At 59.8% G+C, this 18,934-nt stretch overlaps 3 protein-coding genes across 7 annotated transcripts; 1 reads left to right on the top strand and 2 right to left on the bottom strand.

Annotated features, from left to right (window-relative positions):
* The first annotated feature begins 6,119 nt into the window (after positions 1-6,119).
* Positions 6,120-10,073, top strand: MLST8 (MTOR associated protein, LST8 homolog). Of its 5 annotated transcripts, none has more exons than XM_032426010.1 (9): positions 6,120-6,189; positions 6,718-6,885; positions 7,049-7,100; positions 7,184-7,346; positions 7,665-7,800; positions 7,883-8,035; positions 8,896-9,020; positions 9,122-9,285; positions 9,432-10,073. In XM_032426010.1, the coding sequence occupies exons 2-9, from the start codon at positions 6,757-6,759 to the stop codon at positions 9,548-9,550; spliced, it is 1,041 nt and encodes a 346-aa protein (XP_032281901.1). In that variant the 5' UTR covers positions 6,120-6,189; positions 6,718-6,756; the 3' UTR covers positions 9,551-10,073. The 5 variants fall into 5 exon arrangements, with proteins under 5 accessions (XP_032281901.1, XP_032281905.1, XP_032281903.1 ...); XM_032426014.1 differs by having other exon boundaries at positions 7,725-7,800; positions 9,432-10,071; XM_032426012.1 differs by having other exon boundaries at positions 6,160-6,189; positions 6,688-6,885.
* Positions 10,018-11,502, bottom strand: BRICD5 (BRICHOS domain containing 5). Its single transcript, XM_032425510.1, is given in 7 exon segments — positions 10,018-10,112; positions 10,211-10,304; positions 10,306-10,365; positions 10,619-10,720; positions 10,794-10,949; positions 11,161-11,307; positions 11,452-11,502. Coding segments are annotated over 7 exon segments (705 nt in total).
* A 2,737-nt stretch (positions 11,503-14,239) lies between these two features.
* Positions 14,240-15,392, bottom strand: PGP (phosphoglycolate phosphatase). Its single transcript, XM_032426015.1, has 2 exons — positions 14,722-15,392; positions 14,240-14,610 (listed from the first exon to the last, which is right to left on the bottom strand). The coding sequence occupies exons 1-2, from the start codon at positions 15,377-15,379 to the stop codon at positions 14,285-14,287; spliced, it is 984 nt and encodes a 327-aa protein (XP_032281906.1). The 5' UTR covers positions 15,380-15,392; the 3' UTR covers positions 14,240-14,284.
* Between the last annotated feature and the right edge of the window lie 3,542 nt (positions 15,393-18,934).

The raw sequence follows: 18,934 nt of genomic DNA, 5'->3' as shown, positions 1-18,934 counted from the left end.
CCGGGGTGGGGGCTGGACACTGAGCCCCGGCACGGCGGCGGCGCGAGGCTGAGCCTGAGAGAGGCTTCCAGAGGCTGCGGGACCCAAGGGGGGGAGGGACTCGGAGGCAGTGGGCGGGCGGGGACCCGGGCGCCGAGAGACCCGGGCACCCGCGGCGGCACGGGAGCGGGCCTGCCAGAGGCTGTCAGACACTTCTGGCCCGTGGTTCCCGTGGGAGGTGTCGAGGGATTGTGAAGAGGAATCTCCCAATAATGAATTCGGTGTCAGGGAACCCGCACCCCCACCCCCAACTGCTGCTTCTTCCCCTGCAGCCTCCAGCTCTCTCCATAAACAATGCAGGGCAACAGCTCCCTGCCCCCCAGCCTCAACCTGAACCCTACCCCCAGTGCCGCCCCCCAGCACCCACTGGGGTGCAGCCCCACAAGCCTACCACCTATAGGGGCTCAACCCCCCATCCCCAGCACCCATGGGGTCACAGTCTTGCCCTGATCCCCCACCAAGTCTGTTAACCCTCCAGCCTCCAGTCGCAGACCCTGGGGGTCCTGGGGCAGGACAGTCCTGCTCCACAGACTCTGACCAGTCCCCACTCCCTCATGCTCCCCTGCCCGCACCACACGCAGGTACAGGCGCGTACACACACACATACACGTGCACAGAGGTCTCACCCCTCTGACCTCCTGGGCCTCGGGCCTTCACCCTTGTCGTGGCTGCAGTATTCCACAGACAGATGGGTTGGGGTCTGAGTCCTGGCTCAGGCTCACTTTCCTCATTTGCAGGGAGGGGCAGATCATCACCTCACCAGGGCAAGGCTGTCAAGAGCTTTTGGAGGGGTCTACACATATGATGGCCTGACACCCCTCTTCCTACAGCCAGACCATCAAGCAGGTCCAAGAGGAAGGCGGCCGGGTTGGGGGGGGGGGAAGCAGCAGGCACTAGGATCCCCTGATCCACGCAGCTAATCAGTCCCCACTATAGGGTCTTCCTTGGAGTTTAGGTAGCAAGCTTAGGTCTCCCAGCACATGCTGGGCTCCTAGGGGGTGGTGTGGGGTCCCTAAACACAAAGGTCCTTCCCTCCCATCCTTTATCGTGACCACTTCCTGGGCATCTGCTGGTTCAGGCACCATGCTGGTCACTTCATAGATTTACTGTGCTCATTTTACAGATGAAGAAACTGAGGCTCAGAGAAGCCAAGTGACCGGCCTAAGGTCCTAGAATCTCAAAGTCATGAGTCTGAGCTTTGAACCCACACTCGCCTCAGCATTTGTCCCAGTTCTGCCTCTTACTGGGTTTGTTCTTCTGGTCACTTTGTCTTTCTGAGCCTTGGTTTCCCTTCTGTAAAATGGGGGTGAGAATGAGAGGTTTCCGTAAGTTGTTCGAGGATTACTTGTGATGGTATCCATAAAGCACCTTCCTGTAGAGCTTAGTAAGTGCTCAGCAAGTGGCTCTGTGGGTATGGTGATATTCTTGGCTCTCTGTACCTGGAGGGGCTATATTTTACTCATCTTAGTATCTGCAGAGCCTAGCAGTGTGCCTGGCACACGAGAAGCATTACAAAGGATACAAACGAAAAGATAGTTATTGTCCTGACCATTATTTTTATGTTTTTGCTGACTAAGGGAAACTACTCTGGCCTGAGCCTAACATTTGCAGGGCCTGGGGCAAGGGTACAAAACAGAGGCCCACACACCAAATGTCGAGATATTTAAATGTCATAAACCATGCTAATAACTGATTAAGTAAAATATGTCCTATCCTCCTACCTGCACAAAAATACCTTCATCGTGTCCTGAAAGGCCAAGTTCCAAATTAGAATTCTCTAATTCCTCTGGGTAATGAACTGGCCCCGCCTGCAGCCGCCCCACTTCCAGCTCTGTCTATACCCCACAAACAGGTACCCCATAGTCACTCCCCAGACCTACAAGGGGGTACCTTCTGTGGGAGTCCATCTTCAGGAACACGGACCTGGGAAGAAAGCTGTACACATTCTGCTGGATTCACTCTGTTAGATGAAGGTAATGGCCTAGGAATACTCAAGAGGTCCTAGATCTGCTACCAGCCAGCCCAGCAGCTTTGGACAAGCCCTGACACTCAGCTGCCTCATCTGTAAAATGGGCCAGCAGCTCTGCCTGCAGCCCAGGGATGATGGGAGGGTCCACGTGAAAACAGAGATGTGCGTTTGCCTGCGGTCCCCCCAGCCTGAGGAGGGGGGCTGGCATGGCAGGCCAGCCGCTCGGGCTGGGGGATGAAGATGCAGAGGCGTGGGACTTGGGCAGCCCTCCAGGAAGCCAGGCCTCTGAGGATCCCGGGAGGAGGGGCTGCTGAGCCAGCAGAGCTGCTGAGCTTGGCTGGAGTAGGGCTGGCGGCTGCTTCACTGCAGCCCAGGCTGGCCCCCTTCCCAGCTGCATGGCCATCTCCGCTGGGGGCCTGCGCAGCCCCTGCTCCTGCCCAGCAGCTGGGGCTGCCCCTGGTGCCCCTCCCAGCCCCCCAGAGCCCTGATGCCCAGCCCCTTACGTATGAAATGGGGATGACGGAATGCACCCCCCCACGGGCTGCAGGGGGCACACAGCATTCAGCTGCCAAGGTTACCATCATTCTCACGCATGCCACCTCGGTAAAGCGCTCAGCTGGTGCTTGGTCCCTAAAAGGGGATTGACAACCGTGCGTCCTGGCCCCTCTTCCTGCCCAGCAGAGATAGATGCTGGGGCAGCTCAGGCTGGGTGGGGAGCCCCACCCCGTCCGTCCGTTAGCACTAGGCATAGGACACATGCGGTCCCCAGGCTCTATCCAGAGCCCCACAGGAAAGGCCAACAGCCCAGGGCCTGGCCTCTGGGACAAAGGTGGGACCCACAGACACGTGGCATCCTCCAGCCTTCCCTTAGCCCCACCGCTCTCTCCTGCCCTCAGGCTCCTTGGTGGCTTCACACTGCTCTGGATGTCCTTCAGGTGCTGGGGTGCACAGAGCTCTTAGTCTCCCAGCATTGCGACCCCACATATTCATCTGGCCCTCCCAGAGTTGCCTTTGAGCCCGGCAGAGCTCCAGCACTCAGAGAGGAGGATGAGAAGGACATGCAAGGTGTCGGGGATGCCCAGAAGGGGCAAGGTCAGCGGGGAGCTGGATTCACTCTGTTAGCTGAAGGCAATGGCCTAGGAGGGCTCAAGAGGTCCTAGAGCCGGCACGATAGGTTCTGCTTTGTTCCAGCTGTGTGCCCTGGAACGTATGACTCGACACCTCTGAGCCTCAGTTTCCTTGTCTCCAAAATGAGGGTGGTTTCTCCTTCGCAGAGCCAGTATGAAGACCTGATGCATAATGCAGGAAAACGTTCAGCACGGTCTGGCGGTTCCTCAAGAAGTTAGACAGTTACCATGTGACCCAGCAATTCCACTCCTAGTATACAGAGACATGAGAACATGTACTCCGAAAGACACTTGTGTGGGAACCTTCACAGCAGTATAATTCCTAATAGCCAAAAAGTGAAAACAAGTCAAGCATCCATCAGCAGGTGAGTGGGTAAACAAAATGTGGTCCAGCCACACACTGGAATATTATTCAGCTATAAAAAGGAATGAAGCTCTGACACCTGCTACCACCTGGATGAACCTCGAAAACACGATGCTCAGTGAGAGAAGCCAAGGACAAAGGCCATGTACTGTAGGATTCCATTTATATGCAATATCCAGAACAGCAAATCCATAGAGACAGAAAGTAGATTGGTGTTTGCCAGGGGCTGGGAGGTTGAGGGGGGAGAGGTAATGGGGAGAGACTGCACAGAGGTTTTCCTTTGGGGTGACGAACATGTTCTGGAACTAGACAGAGGTAGTGATTGTCTGGAACTGTGAATGTATTAAGTGCCACTGACTTGTTCACTTAAAAAATGGTGCATTTCAGGGGCTCCTGGCTGGCTCAGTTGGAAGAGCATGTGACTCTTGATCTCAGGGTCATGAGTTCAAGCCCCACATTGGGTGCACAGAGCACTTAAAAAAATAAACACCTTAAAAAATGGTTGATTTCATGGGCGCCTGGGTGGCTCAGTTGTTAAGCAACTGCCTTCGGCTCAGGTCATGGTCCCAGAGTCCTGGGATCGAGTCCCATATCGGGCTCTCTGCTCTGCGGGAAGCCTGCTTCTCCCTCTCCCACTCCCCCTTGCTTGTGTTCCCTCTCTCGCTGTGTCTCTCTCTGTCAAATAAATAAATAAAATCTAAAAAAAAAAAAAAAGGTTGATTTCTTAGTGTGTGGATTTTACCTCAATTAAAACAAAAACAGCAGCATAATGCTTCCCACAGAATAAGCCCTCAAAATGCTCCAAAGGTGCTGACCACCCTGAGTTCGGCATGTAAAGAGGTGTTGGGGAACGCATCCTCGGTGGGGCAAGGGCAACGGCTCAGAAGGGAGTGTGTGGCATCGGTGGAATCCCAAGGCTGTTGCCCACTCTGGCAGGATGGAGCCCGTGGAGAGATGAGAACGCTGCAAGGTCAGCGGGGGGCCAGGGGCCTGGCCGGGGAGGGGGACCCGTGAGGGCTTCTAGGTTTTTAAAAGACCACTCTGGGGGCGCCTGGGTGGCTCAGTCGTTATGCATCTGCCTTCGGCTCAGGTCATGATCCCAGGGTCCTGGGATCGAGCCCCGCATCGGGCTCCCTGCTTGGCGGGAAGCCTGATTCTCCCTCTCCCACTCCCCCATGCTTGTGTTCCCACTCTCGCTGTGTCTCTCCCTTAAATAAATAAAATCTTAAAAAAAAAAATAAATAAAAGACCACTCTGCAATGTGAAGGGCAGCCTGGATGGGGGCAAGAGTGGGGGTAGGGAGGCAGGGTAGGAGGTCGCTCTGGCAGAGGGGGTGATGGATGCCTCTGGCACACAGAAGGGGAAGCTGTTTGGGGGAGGTCCATAACGGACTGTTTCGGCCACGGGACGTGGAGCTGTGTGTGGGGAGTTCAAGGGACAAGTCTACCAGGGAGGCGGATCTGAGCTGGAGACAGGGTGCAAGGCCCCCAAACAGGGGTGGCACTGGAAGTCCCGGAGCACAGACGAGCCCCTCAGGGTGAGTGGCGTGCAGAGACCAGAACTGTGTAGGGGACCAGCCTCTAGGCGAAGGCAGAGAAAGACTGGCAGGAAGCTGAGGGGCAAGGGGAGCTTCCAGGAGCAGCGCTGTCAAGCACTGTGCAGATGTGTCAAGACGCAGAAGGACAAGTATGCATCGGGTTTGTCAGTGTGAGACCGTCAGTGACCTTGTGATATTTTCACTGGAGTGCTGGGGGCACAAGATGACAGTGGGCTGAGGGGTGAGTGAGAAATGAGGACGCAGGAGTCAGAAAGGTGTTGAGAACCGTGCAGAGGGCCTGCTGGAGGGGGAGGTTGGGGCTGAGGGGAAGGAAAGAGGGAGGTGCGGAAGGTTCCTGGGACCCAGGGCCTGGGGGCATCCTGGGGGTTTGTGGCCTTGGTCAAGGAGCCAGAGGAAGGAAGGGAGGTGTGTAGCTACGTTTGTAAGCATGGCGGGAAGAAGAAACCACGGGGGAGCTGAGGCCACAGTGCCTGGAATGTGGGAGCGCTGAATGGTACCGGAGGCATGAGGGACCCCAGTTTTGGAGGGGTCACTGAGGCTGAGTGGGCGGACAAACGGGGCAGGCCAGGGCTGAAGAGGACTGAAAGGACCCAGGCTAGGATTGCCATGTCTAGCAAATAGAACTACAGAACGCCCAGTTACATGTGAATTCCCCATACGCAACGAGTGACTTTTTAGGATAAGTATATCTCATGGGATATACTTAAACAAAAAAAAAAAAAAAAATTTTTTTTTTTTTTTTTTTTTTAAATTATCGTTGCTTACCTGAAATTCAAATGTTAAGTGGGCGAGCGTCCTCCAACTTACGTGGGCATCCTAGCCAGGGGTGGGGGGTAGGAGACGGAGGAGAGGGACTGGGGCGGCCCGGCCTCGGGACCAAGCCTGGAAAATGGGTAGCCGTCTGAAGGGTGCGGGGCCCGAGTGGGGAGAAGGCTGCGGCCAGGCATCACGGAGGCCTCTACTGGCTCCTCCCGCCCCAGAACATTGGTCTCGCCCCACCATCACCGCGTAAGTCGCGTGGTGTCGCCTTAAGGACCCATCGATAACTCTACGCTCGGCCGCGGCCTCTATCGATTCGCTCTGGCTCCGCTCGCCGTCCTGGGCCGCGGCGGAGCGCAGAGCTGCATGTAAGGTACGGTGGCCGCGGGGCGAGGGCCAGAAAGCGGCCGCTGGGTGGCCGGGAGAGCGCGCCTGGGGGAAGCTGGCCCAGTGGGACAGAGTCAGGGCTGTCGGCGGAGCACCGGGGAGCCGGAGGGTCCGGCCAGAGAGCGCCCCCTCCCATCAGGCTTAGCCGCCGGCCTGGTACGCATGCGCAGCCGCTGCAGTCGGCTCTCCTCTCCGGCCGTTCCACCGCCCTGCGCATGCGCGGCCCGCCCCTGCGGCAGAGAGGCGCCCCGGGCGTGACTGCCCCCTGCCGGCTGCGGGTGGGGGGCATCCCGGCCCGGTCCGTGGGGCGGGGAACGGAGCACGCGCCTTGGAGCTCGGAGCTGTCCTCAGGTTGTCATGCGTCCCCTGAACCTCTAAGCCTCAGTTTCCACCTCTCTAAAATGGGGATGATAATGCCTATCTCTCAGCACCGAGTGGGCCTAGAGGGTATTTCGTAAATACTGCACACTCCTCTCTTGTGCAGATGCTCTGATCTTTGACCACTGCCTTTCAGAAGTCGCGTCCTGTGCAGGCCCGAGCCTTCTTCCACACCATGAACACGTCCCCCGGCACGGTGGGCAGTGACCCGGTGATCTTGGCCACTGCAGGCTATGACCACACAGTGCGGTTCTGGCAGGCGCACAGTGGGATCTGCACCCGCACGGTGCAGCATCAGGACTCTGTATCCTCCGGTGGGGAGGTGGGGAGGGCGGTACTGGGAAGGATGCCGGGTGGGTAACAGCCTGGGCAAAGGAAGGGATTCCTGGGCTGGAAAGGATGCAGCAGCCGAGCCAGATGGTGGGGGCCTCGAGTGCTCTGTTCATCCTCCTCCTTAACAGACCTAGCAGGTGAACGCACTGGAGATCACGCCTGACCGCAGCATGATCGCTGCTGCAGGTACCTGTACCCTCAACCTGACCCCTGATCTCTGGTGGGCCCGCCTGGGCACAGCCACCCTTCAGTTTAGCCTGTGCCCCTAGGTTACCAGCACATTCGTATGTATGATCTCAGCTCCAACAACCCCAACCCCATCATCAGCTACGACGGGGTCAACAAGAACATCGCGTCCGTGGGCTTCCATGAGGACGGCCGCTGGATGTACACGGGTGGGGAGGACTGCACGGCCCGGATCTGGGACCTCAGGTGTGGGGCACCGGGCAGGAGGGGCCTGTGGCCGGGTATGTGGGGGTGGGGGGCCAGGCCGGGACTGTCTCAGGCCAGGGCCCTCCAAGCAGAGGCTGAGACGGGGTTTTCTGTGCGGGTGATTTATTGAGGGCGGTGACGAAAGCAGGATAGGGCAGGGGTGAAGCCACACACGGAGGAGCCCGGCCTCAGCCTGATACCACAGGGAGCTATGGAGAGTGAATGGCATCAGAGTGAGTCCCACCCGGGGCGAGGGGCTGCCCCCGGGGGGGGGCCGAGTCTCCCTCGTGTCTGCTGTAAGGCCGCTGCTATCAGCAGGGGAAAGAGCATGTGGGGGCGCCAGCAGCGTCCAGTAGAGCGTATGTGCCCACCCCAAAGGTCCCGGAACCTGCAGTGCCAGCGCATCTTCCAGGTGAACGCACCCATTAACTGTGTGTGCCTGCACCCCAACCAGGTGAGGGGCATTCACAGGGCCGGGCACCGTGGGGCTTTGGAGGGCAGGGGACCCGCCCTCTCTCACCTCCCCTGCACCCCAGGCGGAGCTCATTGTAGGTGACCAGAGTGGCGCCATCCACATCTGGGACTTGAAAACTGACCACAACGAGCAGCTGATACCTGAGCCTGAGGTCTCCATCACGTCGGCCCACATTGACCCCGATGCCAGCTACATGGCGGCCGTCAACAGCACCGTGAGTCTGGGGTGTGAGCGCACCGGGGGAGGCCAGCTCAGCACCCGGTCCCTGATCTTCCTGATTCCCTGCACGTGGCTTTTCCCCAGATGCTCCTCAGACTCCCCCCCTCCCCTCCCCCCCGGGCCTGCTTCCTCATCCTGGGCTCCAGCTCCACCCCAGCCAGCAAAGCCAGAAAGCGGGGTGTTGCTCCTGACGCCCCCTCTCACTACTGCCATAGCTCAGCCAGCGAGCATCACTCCCACCTCCAGAACTTCTCAAGTGTCGACTTCCTTCTTCTCCTTGGCTCCTCCAGGCCCAAGTTTGCCTCCTCTCCCCACACAGCGGCTGTAGTCTCCCCGTGGCTGCCCCCCCCCCCCGACACCCTCCGCCCCCACACCACCCTCCCTCAGCCGCCAGCACAGCCTTCCACGGCGCCAGCCCGACCCCACCATTCCCTGCACAAACGCCATGGTGCCCTGGCTCCTCGCCGTGGCCTCAAGACACTGCGGGGTGGCCCCGCTCTCCCGCCCAGCCTCATTTTCTCCCCGTCAACATCCCTTACCTCTCAACGAATCGCTGGTCCCCTGGCGTCCCCACACTGCCCTCCGCCGGTCCCGCTGACGTGCCCTGCCCCCATCTTGTTCCGCATGCTCCCACTGACCGGCAGCGTTCTGCATGAAAGCCTCCTGCTCTCAGCCTGCCCGGTGCTCCCCGCAGCCCGGACCCGCTGTGCCTGTCACACGTCCCCGGCCCCCAGATCCCGGTGTGCAGCCCCGTGTGGGATGGCCACCCCTCTATCCGGGTCTGGCCACCAGGGCCTTCTTCTCTGCATGTCAGACCGAAGGCTCAGGTGTCCCATGACTCCCCTCCAATCGCAGGGAAATTGCTACGTCTGGAACCTGACGGGGGGCATTGGTGACGAGGTGACACAGCTTATCCCCAAGACCAAGATCCCAGCGCACACCCGCTACGCCTTGCAGTGCCGCTTCAGCCCCGACTCTACGTGCGTATGGGGTCGGGGGGCCGGAGCCCTCGTGCGGCAAAGGGGTGCCGTGTGGGCGTGGCTGCTGACGACACCCCCACCACACTCACGCCCACCCCTAGGCTTCTCGCCACCTGCTCGGCCGACCAGACGTGCAAGATTTGGAGGACATCCAACTTCTCCCTGATGACAGAGCTCAGCATCAAGAGCAGCAACCCAGGAGAGTCCTCCCGCGGCTGGATGTGGGGCTGTGCCTTCTCGGGAGACTCGCAGTACATCGTCACCGGTGAGCACCCCCCCCCCCCCACCGCCCCGCGCTGCCAACCCGGTCCCTGCCGCAGCCGCCTGCACTCCTGCTGCCTGGGAACCAGGCTCTGGTGGGGCCCGGCCTGGGGCTGCACTCTGAGCTGCTGCCTCCACCCCTCCCTGCAGCTTCCTCTGACAACCTGGCCCGGCTCTGGTGTGTGGAGACGGGAGAGATCAAGAGAGAGTATGGCGGCCACCAGAAAGCTGTTGTCTGCTTGGCCTTCAACGACAGTGTGCTGGGCTAGCCCGTGCCCCCCTGGGATTTCAGGTGGCTCTCCAGGGAGCACCTGTGGACTCATTCTGCCCAGCTGCCCAGGTCAGAGTGAACCTCCACGGGCTAGCCTCTACCAGCCTGGCCAGCTGGACCTGCCTGGTCTACCCTGGCCCCCTCAGCCGGCTTAGACTGGCCAGGCCAGTATGCCCTGGGATTCTCTCAGCTCCCAGTTGCTTATGTGGATGTGACAAGGCTCAGAAGCCTACTTGAGCTAACCTTTACTTGTTCCGGAAATTCCAGATCCACAGGGCCTGGAGGTTCCAGGCTGGTGCCCAACCCCAAGCCAGTGCTCCCCCCACCCCCGACTCTACCCATTTTGTGTCCCGAGGCCACAGAGAACACCGTTACAGCCAGGTGGAGGGTTTATTAGCTCCTGCCGGCAGCCACCCTCTGTGACTGGTGACGGGGCTGGCCTGGGGGACTGGCCAGGCTTTGAACTTAGTCTGGGAGGTAATAAAAGCAGACCGACACGCAGATGTTGCTGGGGAAGCAGATGTCGATGCATAGGTAGATCAGCCGCTGCCTCCGGGGCCCTGGGGGAAGGGGCCTCCGTGAACCCCAGAGGGCTCCTCCCCCTTCTCCCCAGACTGTTCTGCAGGAGCCCAGGCCTCATGACACCGCCCCGACTTACCCTGTGCTCGACGGGCCCAGTAAATGGGTGTCTTCATGCAGAGGTGCCGCACGGAATCCCCCACCTGGGCAGGGTCCACCTCACGGCCCCCCCAGCACTGCCAGCAGCTGCTGGGCAGAGTGGGTGTCCTGGCTGGGGCCGGGGGGCCCTTGGCCCTGCACAGAAGGCTCTGGTGGGCCATGGCGCAGGGGCACTGGCATTGCCCGGGTTGGGGCAGGGCCTGTGCATCCCTGGACATGCTGGCCCGCTGCCAGCACCACCCTCTGCTCTTGTCAGCAGCCTCGGTCAAGGGAAGACAGGCCTTCTGTTCCTTGAAACCAGAGCTGCAGCTGCCCCAGGCCTGGGCCGTACACAGGACCCTTTGTCTGTCCCCTGGCCCGGGGAGCCTGGCCGCATGGGGCTGCTTACCCTGGACATGTTCACCAGCAGCTGCAGGGTCTCGCGATCTTGGGGCTCCATCAGGCGGAGGAAGCAGGCTGGGTGTTCCGAGGGCCGGTAACAGACGCAGCCCTGGGGAGGCAGGCGGGTGAGGCAGGGCCACCCCAACATCCACGGGTGCTGGCCACACCCCCAGCCCACTCACACTCTGCCCATCGAACAGCACTGCCCAGCTGCGGTTGCTCTGAGCCGAGGTCACCCAGATGGTTGCCACATTCCGGGCCGCATCCACCTGGGCAGTTTGGTTGGATCGGGGTGCCCCGGGGCTTGGGAGGGTCAGACGGAGCATCTGCAGCAGAGGCTGAGATCGGGGAGCTAGAGCTCAGCTGGGCGGGCTGGGGCAGCCCCCGACACCCCCCCCCCCCGTTCTACTGCGAGGTTTCTGACCCCCCCACCCCTCTGGTCCTCCTGCCACTGCTCTGAGCCCTGGCTTCACTGGAGGGCTGGGAGGTGCTGGCCTTTCCTTCCCCTTCCCACTATCTGTGGCCCTGGCCAGGTCCCCAGGAGCTCACCTTGGGGGGACTGTGAGCGAAGCCAAGAAGCCCGCCAGCCACGGCCCCAGCAGCGGCCAGTGCCAGCAGCAGCAGCAGGCCAGGGGCTCTGCAGCCCCCAGGGCCGGGCTTGGCCTTCACCTGGGGGCACACTGCAGTCTGTGGGGCCTAAAGCAGAGAACGGAGAGCAGGCTGGCTCAGGAAGGCAGGGGCTGAAGTGTGCGAGGTGGGCCCTGCACTCCCGTCCCCTGCGCAGGGCATGCCCTGGGTGTCTGTCCTAGGAGGGGGCGCTGGGTGGTTGGAGGCACTCACCTGGACAGGCCCAGGCCCGGGGCTGTCCTCACAGCAGTGCCTCTGCTCCATGCTGCAGCCCTGGTGACAATGTGCGGATTGTCTGCCGCCCCTTGGAGTCAGCTAGGGAAACCTTAGTACACCTGTGATGAGCCAAACAACCATCCCGGCCCCCTCCTCTCCTGACCCCACTGCTTCCCACCAGCCCAGCCACCTGATATCAGGGCCGGAGCCAGGACAGCCCCCCCCCGCTTGGGGTGGGGGGTGCCTGTCACGGTGCCTGGCTCTCCCGACACCCAGCCTGTGCAGACCGGGGAGTGGGGGGGCCCGAAAGGGTGAAGAGCACGGCTGTCAAGGAAATCAAGTCCCACGGATTGGCATGGAAGGCAGCCCAGGCCCGGGCAGGACGACTTCAGAGTCTGTTTGGGGACAGACTTCATTTTCCTCAAGAGGCTTGTTACAGTATCAAGCTATTTCTGGAGTCCCAGAGCTCAGCGCCTGGCAGCCCATCAATAAACGCGTTTCCTGAATGACTGGTATGGGAGTGCACGCTGCCTTTGTCCTTCCATCCCCTGTACCCCCAGCCACTTGCCAGCCCCTCAGACGGGATGGGCTGATGGGCAGTCTGCGGCACGCAGGACAGAGCAGGACGGCTTCCTGGCAGCTGACTGGAACGTTCACACGCCCCCGACGGTCAGTCAGGTCAGCTGGCCCCTGCCCTGCCCAGGATGGCCGCCTCTGCTCCCAGCTTGCACCTCCGACTTTTTGATGCTGTGGGTTTTGAGTCAGGGCTCCCTCTGGCACTGGCAGCTCGCAGGACGTGCATGTTCTGCACCCCCTTCACCCTGTGGCCCTCTCCTGTTCTTGCTCTTTGTGCCACTGTCTTGCTGATTCTTCGGAACCCAGCCCTCTGTGTGACGGGCCTGGGATGTGGTGGCATCGTGGTGGTCAGCATCCCAGCTCTGGAACGAATCCCAGACCGCCTCCTTCTCAGACGCACCCCCCCCCCCCCCTCCAGGATGCTAGGCGGCTGTAGCGTCTGAGCAAAGGCTGCTATCAAAACAGGGGCAAAGAATGCCAGAGTCAGCGCGGATTTGAGACTTTAATATGCATTTCGGTTCACACAGTGCAACGGGGGGGGCAGAGATGGGGTGCACGGGGGCTCCCGGGTTGCTGCCCGGCAGGAGAGGGGTTGCTGCTTGCCGCACCTGCTGCGTGCTCCTGGTGTGGGTGACAACGCCCTGACAGGCCTGCTCAATATCCAGACCCACCTTGAGCCGACCTCGCAGAGCCAACGTCAGCACCACCAACCTCACAGGCGCTGGCTGCCCTCGCGTTGCCCCACAGCAGAGTCCAAACCCCAGACACCCCAGGCCTCGGAAGAGCTGCGGGTTCAGGACACCGTTTATTGCTATGAGAACTTTGAGAAGGAGGGAAGGAGTCACCCTGGGGCTAGGAGAGAGGCTCGTGGGCACTGGGTACAGAGTGAGGCGCTGGGAAGGAGTCTGCCAAAAGGAACAGCTTCCCAGGCCCTACCCTACAAGTGCGGCTGGACGGTCTGCTTATCAGGTCAGCAACTTAGGGAACAGGAAGAAAAGGCCGGGACCCTTTGCCAAGAACCCTCGGCTAGCGGGTGGACCCTGCCAGTTTTCCCGCTGGCCTCCGACAAGGAACTCCAGAGCCAAGAGAAGTGGCCTCAAGGGCCACTGGCATCTAACTCCCACCCCAACTGAGTATGGGAGGAAAACAGGAAGAGACTAGATGTTTTGTAAAAGGATTTCCTGTTCTTGGGGACTCCTCTTTCCTCCCCCACCCAGAGGGCGCCCAGGACGACAGGCATTCCTTGGCCAGCACATGCCTTTAGCCGTGCTGCTGGCTGTGGGGCATGCAGACTTCTTCAGTGGGATTTTCCCTACGAGACAGAGCACAGCTATTAATTAACACACTTAAGATTCAATTCCACCGTTTGACAAAGTTGTTCAAAAGTTTAAAAAAATAATTTTTGGTACCAACACTACTCTGAGCTCTCTGCACAGCTGCCCAGAGTTCAGCAAAGGCATCCACACCCTCTTGGCCGCTCAGCTAAGAATATGCTCAGTCCAAATCAGCTGGATTTAAATGCACATTTGAGAAAGCTGAGGCTTAGCTGGACTGAGTTTACACAACTCCGTGACCGCGTATGAGGTGTGGCAGCCCTGGGTATCTGAAACGGAACAGACACTTGACTGTGACAAAAGAGTGGTTTTTACGTTAAGTGTGGGGTGCTGGTGGTGAGGTCAGCACCCTGCACCCCAAGGACAGGGAGACAGCACTTGGGAGCAGCGCTGTCCTCCCCTCCCACCCTGCAGGTGAGGGGCTGGGATGCTACGGCAGGCTCACCTGCAGATGACCGCACCGACGGGCCCTGGGTCTGTCTGTACAAGTTTCTCACAACAGTCAAAATCATCAGACCGTCCTCCCCTTTGGCCTGTAAGGGGAGCCCGATCCCTGAATGAAATCTTCAATAAAACATCTAACATCCCTAGACCTGCCTCGGTTCCATCAGCAGGCTGGGTAACCACCCTGAGGTTACCTGAATCCTGGACAGATGCTAAGCCTGTCCTTGTCAATGGCACCCAATGCCCAGGACCCCCACAATGCCCTCCAGGTTCAAAAGTGCATCTTCAAATAGAAGCATCTGTAAACAATATCACCCCCCAAACGTTTACTTACAAGGTTAACAACTAGTGCCTTTACTTGACTCCACGCATACTCTTTGAAGCCACCTAGCTGAGCAGATGCTTAAGCCCCACCTATTAATTTGGGTAAGTGGTTTTCAATTCGTTTTATTCTGGAGATTAAAGACACTAAATCTTTAACCTTGAAGGGCAGGCAAAAGGTCAGCTATGCTGTCAACATAGAAGTCAGGAACCATTTTCTTCTTAGACATGCAGTCACTTTCCTGATTACTCTTCACATCCCCTAGAGTGGAAACGCCGGTGAGGGTCAGGATGGTCTTCAGACCACAGGTGACGCCCAGGAGGATGTCCGTGTCCAGGCGGTCTCCCACCATGACGGTGCGCTCCGGGTTGATGCCGTATTCCTGGGACACGCAGTCGAATATGAAGCGGCTGGGCTTCCCTATGATGTCGGCCTGGCGCTGGGTGGCCATCTCCACGGCTCGGACCAGACAGCCGGTACCTGCGGGGCGGAGAGGTAGGGGAGGGAGGGAGGGGGGGAGAGCACCCGGGGTCAGAGGACAGGAGGGGCCCGCGGCCCGCCCCCACCCCCCCGTCCCCGGGCCGCACGGACCCGCGATGAAGCGGCCGTTCTCGAGCGGGAGCCGGTTGTCCATGTTGGTGCCCACGAGCAAGCAGCCGGGCTGCTGCAGGTAGCGCACAGCCTTGGTGAGCTTCATGTAGCTGAAGTGCGGGTCAAAGCCCACCACGACGGCGCGCACGTCGGGATCGAGCGGCGCGTCCAGCCAGGCGCCGGGGCTGTCGCCCAGCAGCGGCTCGGGCCCCACGCCCACGCTGGCGACGCCCACGGCCTCCAGCTCGGTGGCCAGGGCTTCGCTGCCCAGCACGTAGGCCTTGGGGGCCGGCGCGCCCGCCAGGCGCTGGCGTAGGTAGAGCGCGGTGCAGTAGGCCGTGCCGAAGACCTCGAGGCCGGCGCCCGGCCCCGCGGGGCCGCCGAAGCCCAGGCGCCGCAGCTTCTCGGCGTAGGCCTCGCGGGTCTTGCTGCTGTTGTTGGTGATGAAGCCGAGGCGCTTGCCGCGGGCCCGCAGCGCCGACAGGGCCTCGGGCGCGCCGGGCACGGCCGTCTCGCCGCGCCACAGCACGCCGTCGCAGTCGAACAGCAGCGTGTCCACGTCGGCCAGCAGCGCCTGGGCCCGCTCGGCGCTCAGCCGCACGCAGCGGGCGTCGTCACCCCCGGCCTCCGCCGCCGCCATGGCTTCCGCCTCCGCCATGGCCGCCGCCGCCACCGGCCGCCGCCGCCACCGCCGCCGCCACCGGCCGCTCCTTGCAGCCGCCCGCCGCCGCGCCCGCACCGCCCCCGGAGCGCTCATTGGCCCCGCTCCTCGCGCGCGCCGCCCATTGGACGCCGCCTGCGCCAATCCGCCCCCGCCTCCCGCGGGCTGCGGGAGCTCAGCGCCAACCGCCGCGGCCCGGCGCGGGAAGGCGGGCTGCCATTGGCTGCCGGGCCTGGGGCGCCCCGGTGATTGGCTGGCAGGGAGCCAACCGGCATTCGGAGTGGAGCGTTCACTGCGGAAACGCTGCGAAGGAGCCCAGAACCGGCGCAGGACGTAAGGCTGCTGCTCATTGGCGGCCTCAGGGCGGCTCGCCCATTGGTGGTGCGTGGTCAGCTTAGGTGACGGAAGCCCTTAATGCAGTGACCCCGGGCCGGGCCGGCTGCGGATTGGCTGGCTTCTCCGCGGCGAGGAGCGCGGCAGGACGCGGGGGGAGGCGGGGTGGGGAGCCGCTGTCGCCTTGGGGCCGAAGTCACGTCCGCACCTCTGCCTGGGCGGCGCCGGGCCGTGTCCTCCGCCCGGGACACGCAGCGGACACGGCGCTAGCGCGTGACCGACTAACGCCGGTGCTGAGTGCCCGCCCGGGGCTCCTTCCCGGCAAGCCTCGCGTTCCCAGTTCCAGCCCTTTGCAGAAACCCTGTTCCCGGTGCCTTGGTAATGACCAGGCGGTGGCACTGCCTTGGTGGTCACGTGGACCCGTAATTATAAGGCGGTGGGACTCGCCTTCGTGGTCACGTGAACAGGTAATTACAGGCGGCGGGATTAGGGTCTAAGGAGACGCAGCGTAGAACCCAGCTGTCATCGTCATCATTATTAGGTATCTTGGTTAACTTTTATTGAGGCGTAACACGCAGAAAAGTGCATAAGTCTTTAGTGTGCAGCTTGATGGAATTTTTACATACCCGTACGCCTGTGTAAACACAACCCAGGTCAAGCTGCAGAATCTTTCCATCGCTCCAGAAAGTTCCCTCACAATCTCCCTCCAGGCACTAGCGACCCCCCTCCCCCAGCCACGTCCCTGACTCCTGTCACCATAGTGTGAGTCACAGACGCCTCTGCCGGTCCAGATGGTCTCGCCAACGGGATCGAACAACCATGGGTCTTGCTTCTGGGGATCAACATAACGTCTGTGAAATCCATCCTTCTGCGTGTGTGTGTGTTTTCATTGTCATGTGGGCGGTTGTAAGAATACACCTCTCTGTGTCTGTTTTCCAGTCGAGGGACAGTGTGTTTCCAGTTTGGGAGCATTGTCAATAATATAGGGTGTCAAACCCCTGCTCTTCTCTTGGGCCCCAGGTCTCCATAAAGTCTGCTCGGACCCACCCCCACCCCCACCCGCAAGCCCATGAGGTAAAGTCAGTGACCTTAGGGCCCTGATTATTTACACACAGCTTGTTTTTGTTGGTCTCTGCTGGCCCAGGGAACTCCTGGAGGACGTTGGAAAGGCCATGGCCCACAAGGGCAGGTCATGCAGAATGTTCCTGCCTGATGTACCTACTACCCACAAGGGGAACCTTCCTCCCTGTGTCTTCCCACTTCATTGTGGTGGTGGAGCTGACTCTGGGAAGAACTGGATTTGACAGAAGATCACAAACTCTTTTTCAACCACCCAGAAGCATCCAGTGTATACGGTACACTGGCCAGAGTGGGAAGGGCGCTGCTGTCCAGCCACGGGCCAGCTTGTCCGATACCTGCCCAGATGCTTTGGCTTCCTGGGCATTCAGTAAGCATCATAGGCACCGAGCACTGCTCCTTATCTGCATTACTTTGTCCGAATGACAGGACAGCCCTAAGAAGCAGGGACTGTTAAGTGTCCCCATTCATGGATGAGGAGACTGAGCCACAGAGAGTCACTAGCTGGACAATGCAGAGTTGGGATTAAACTCAGGTGACTCCAAAGTGGAGCTCTGCCACAACTGTTTGCCTTAACATCCCCTGTGAGTTGTAGGGACTGAGCCGGCATCGTGGGAAGGGTGGAACGGTCTGTAACAAGAGAGGAGGTGGTTATGGACAAGGTCCTGCCAGCAGCTGGAAGGGATGGTGCACTTGGTACACTTAGTGGGGGCAGTGGGTGGGGGGGAGGATGACCTTGTGTGAGGTGCCCTGTGTCTGGATGGGAGAGGCGCCCCACATGGATCACGAAGTGTTCCCGACCCACAGTAGATGCTCAGTGTCTACCTGTGAATGGTTGGCGTCAGAGTTCCCCCAAGTGAGGAAGCCCTGCCTGCAAGCTGACTGGGGCATAGATGGAGATGGCACAAGGACAGACACTATTTAATTAAAATAGCCTTGCAAGGATTTAAATTGTATTAGAAAATGCCAAGTAGCAATTGAATCTGTGTTTTCACAGATGGTTTTGCTTCTAATGAGCCAAGTAAAAATGGGAGTCATTGAAAAAGGATTCAAGTGGCAAAAAAAAAAAAAAAAAAAAAAAAGAATTGGAAGCAATCTAAATATTCTCCAACATGGGACTGGTTAAATAAATTAAAGTACATCCAAAGAACGGAGATTGAGCAGTCCTCATAAAGGGCTGGAGCTTCCATGGCTCTGGCCACGGCAAGTCAACACAGCATTGAATATCAAACAGTGTGCAGCTGGAGCCCATGCTGAGGACTGGGTGGGACGGGAGGAGGCCATCTGGGGGAAGGGGGACTCTGGTTTTCCTGTCTTCCTCTGGCCACTCTGCCTTTCAGGGACCTCTGCACACTGGTGCCTGCTGGCCTGCCTGGGCTCTAGCTGAGGCAGGACCCAGAACCCATGGGATCAGGATGCCCTTTTCTTTTCTTTTCAACGGATTTTTATTTATTTCTTTCATAGAGAGAAAGAGAGCACAAACAGGGTGAGCAGGAGAGGGAGAAGCAGGCTTCCCACTGAGAAGGGAGCCCGATGTGGGGCTCGATCCCAGAACCCTGGGATCATGACCTGAGCCGAAGGCAGACGCTTAACCGACTGAGCCGCCCAGGTGCCCCCAGGATGCCCTTTTCTGACTCCCAGGGAGCCATGAGGCAGGAGCCTTGGCCTGCCCCTGACATGGCTCTGGAGCACACAGCAGGGCAGGCTCTTGGTCTCCCCTGGGCCGGCTCCTTCTCATGTTCACCCACACTCAGGCTGTCCTCTCTGCCTTTGAGACCCTTCCCTCCCCCATTCTCCTGGGGGCTTCCTCTATCTCTCTGACGCTGGCTTCCCATTACTCCTCAGCACAACCTTAAGTGAAGTGTTGTCCTGGTCCTCCCTTCCCAGAGCCCCCTCCACATGCCCCCACCTGTTCTTCCTCCTGTTAGTCCCTCTCAGAGACCATCTGGGATCTCCCTGCTTCTGTGGTCCTTTCTCTGCACCGTAGTCAGAGAGATCCTTTTGAAATGATGTCACTCCATCTGCTTAAAGTCCTGCAATGGGGAGCAAGCCTCCTGCAGGAAGCAGCCTCATCGTTGCCCCAGCCCGACCTCCAGTGATCTGACCTGAGCTTCACACATCGCTGCTGCTGCCAGGCCAAGG

Source organism: Phoca vitulina, unplaced genomic scaffold (assembly GCF_004348235.1).
Source record: "Phoca vitulina isolate PV1807 unplaced genomic scaffold, GSC_HSeal_1.0 scaffold33, whole genome shotgun sequence".
Taxonomy (NCBI): Eukaryota; Metazoa; Chordata; class Mammalia; order Carnivora; family Phocidae; genus Phoca; species Phoca vitulina.
This window is presented reverse-complemented; position numbering and strand designations above follow the sequence as displayed.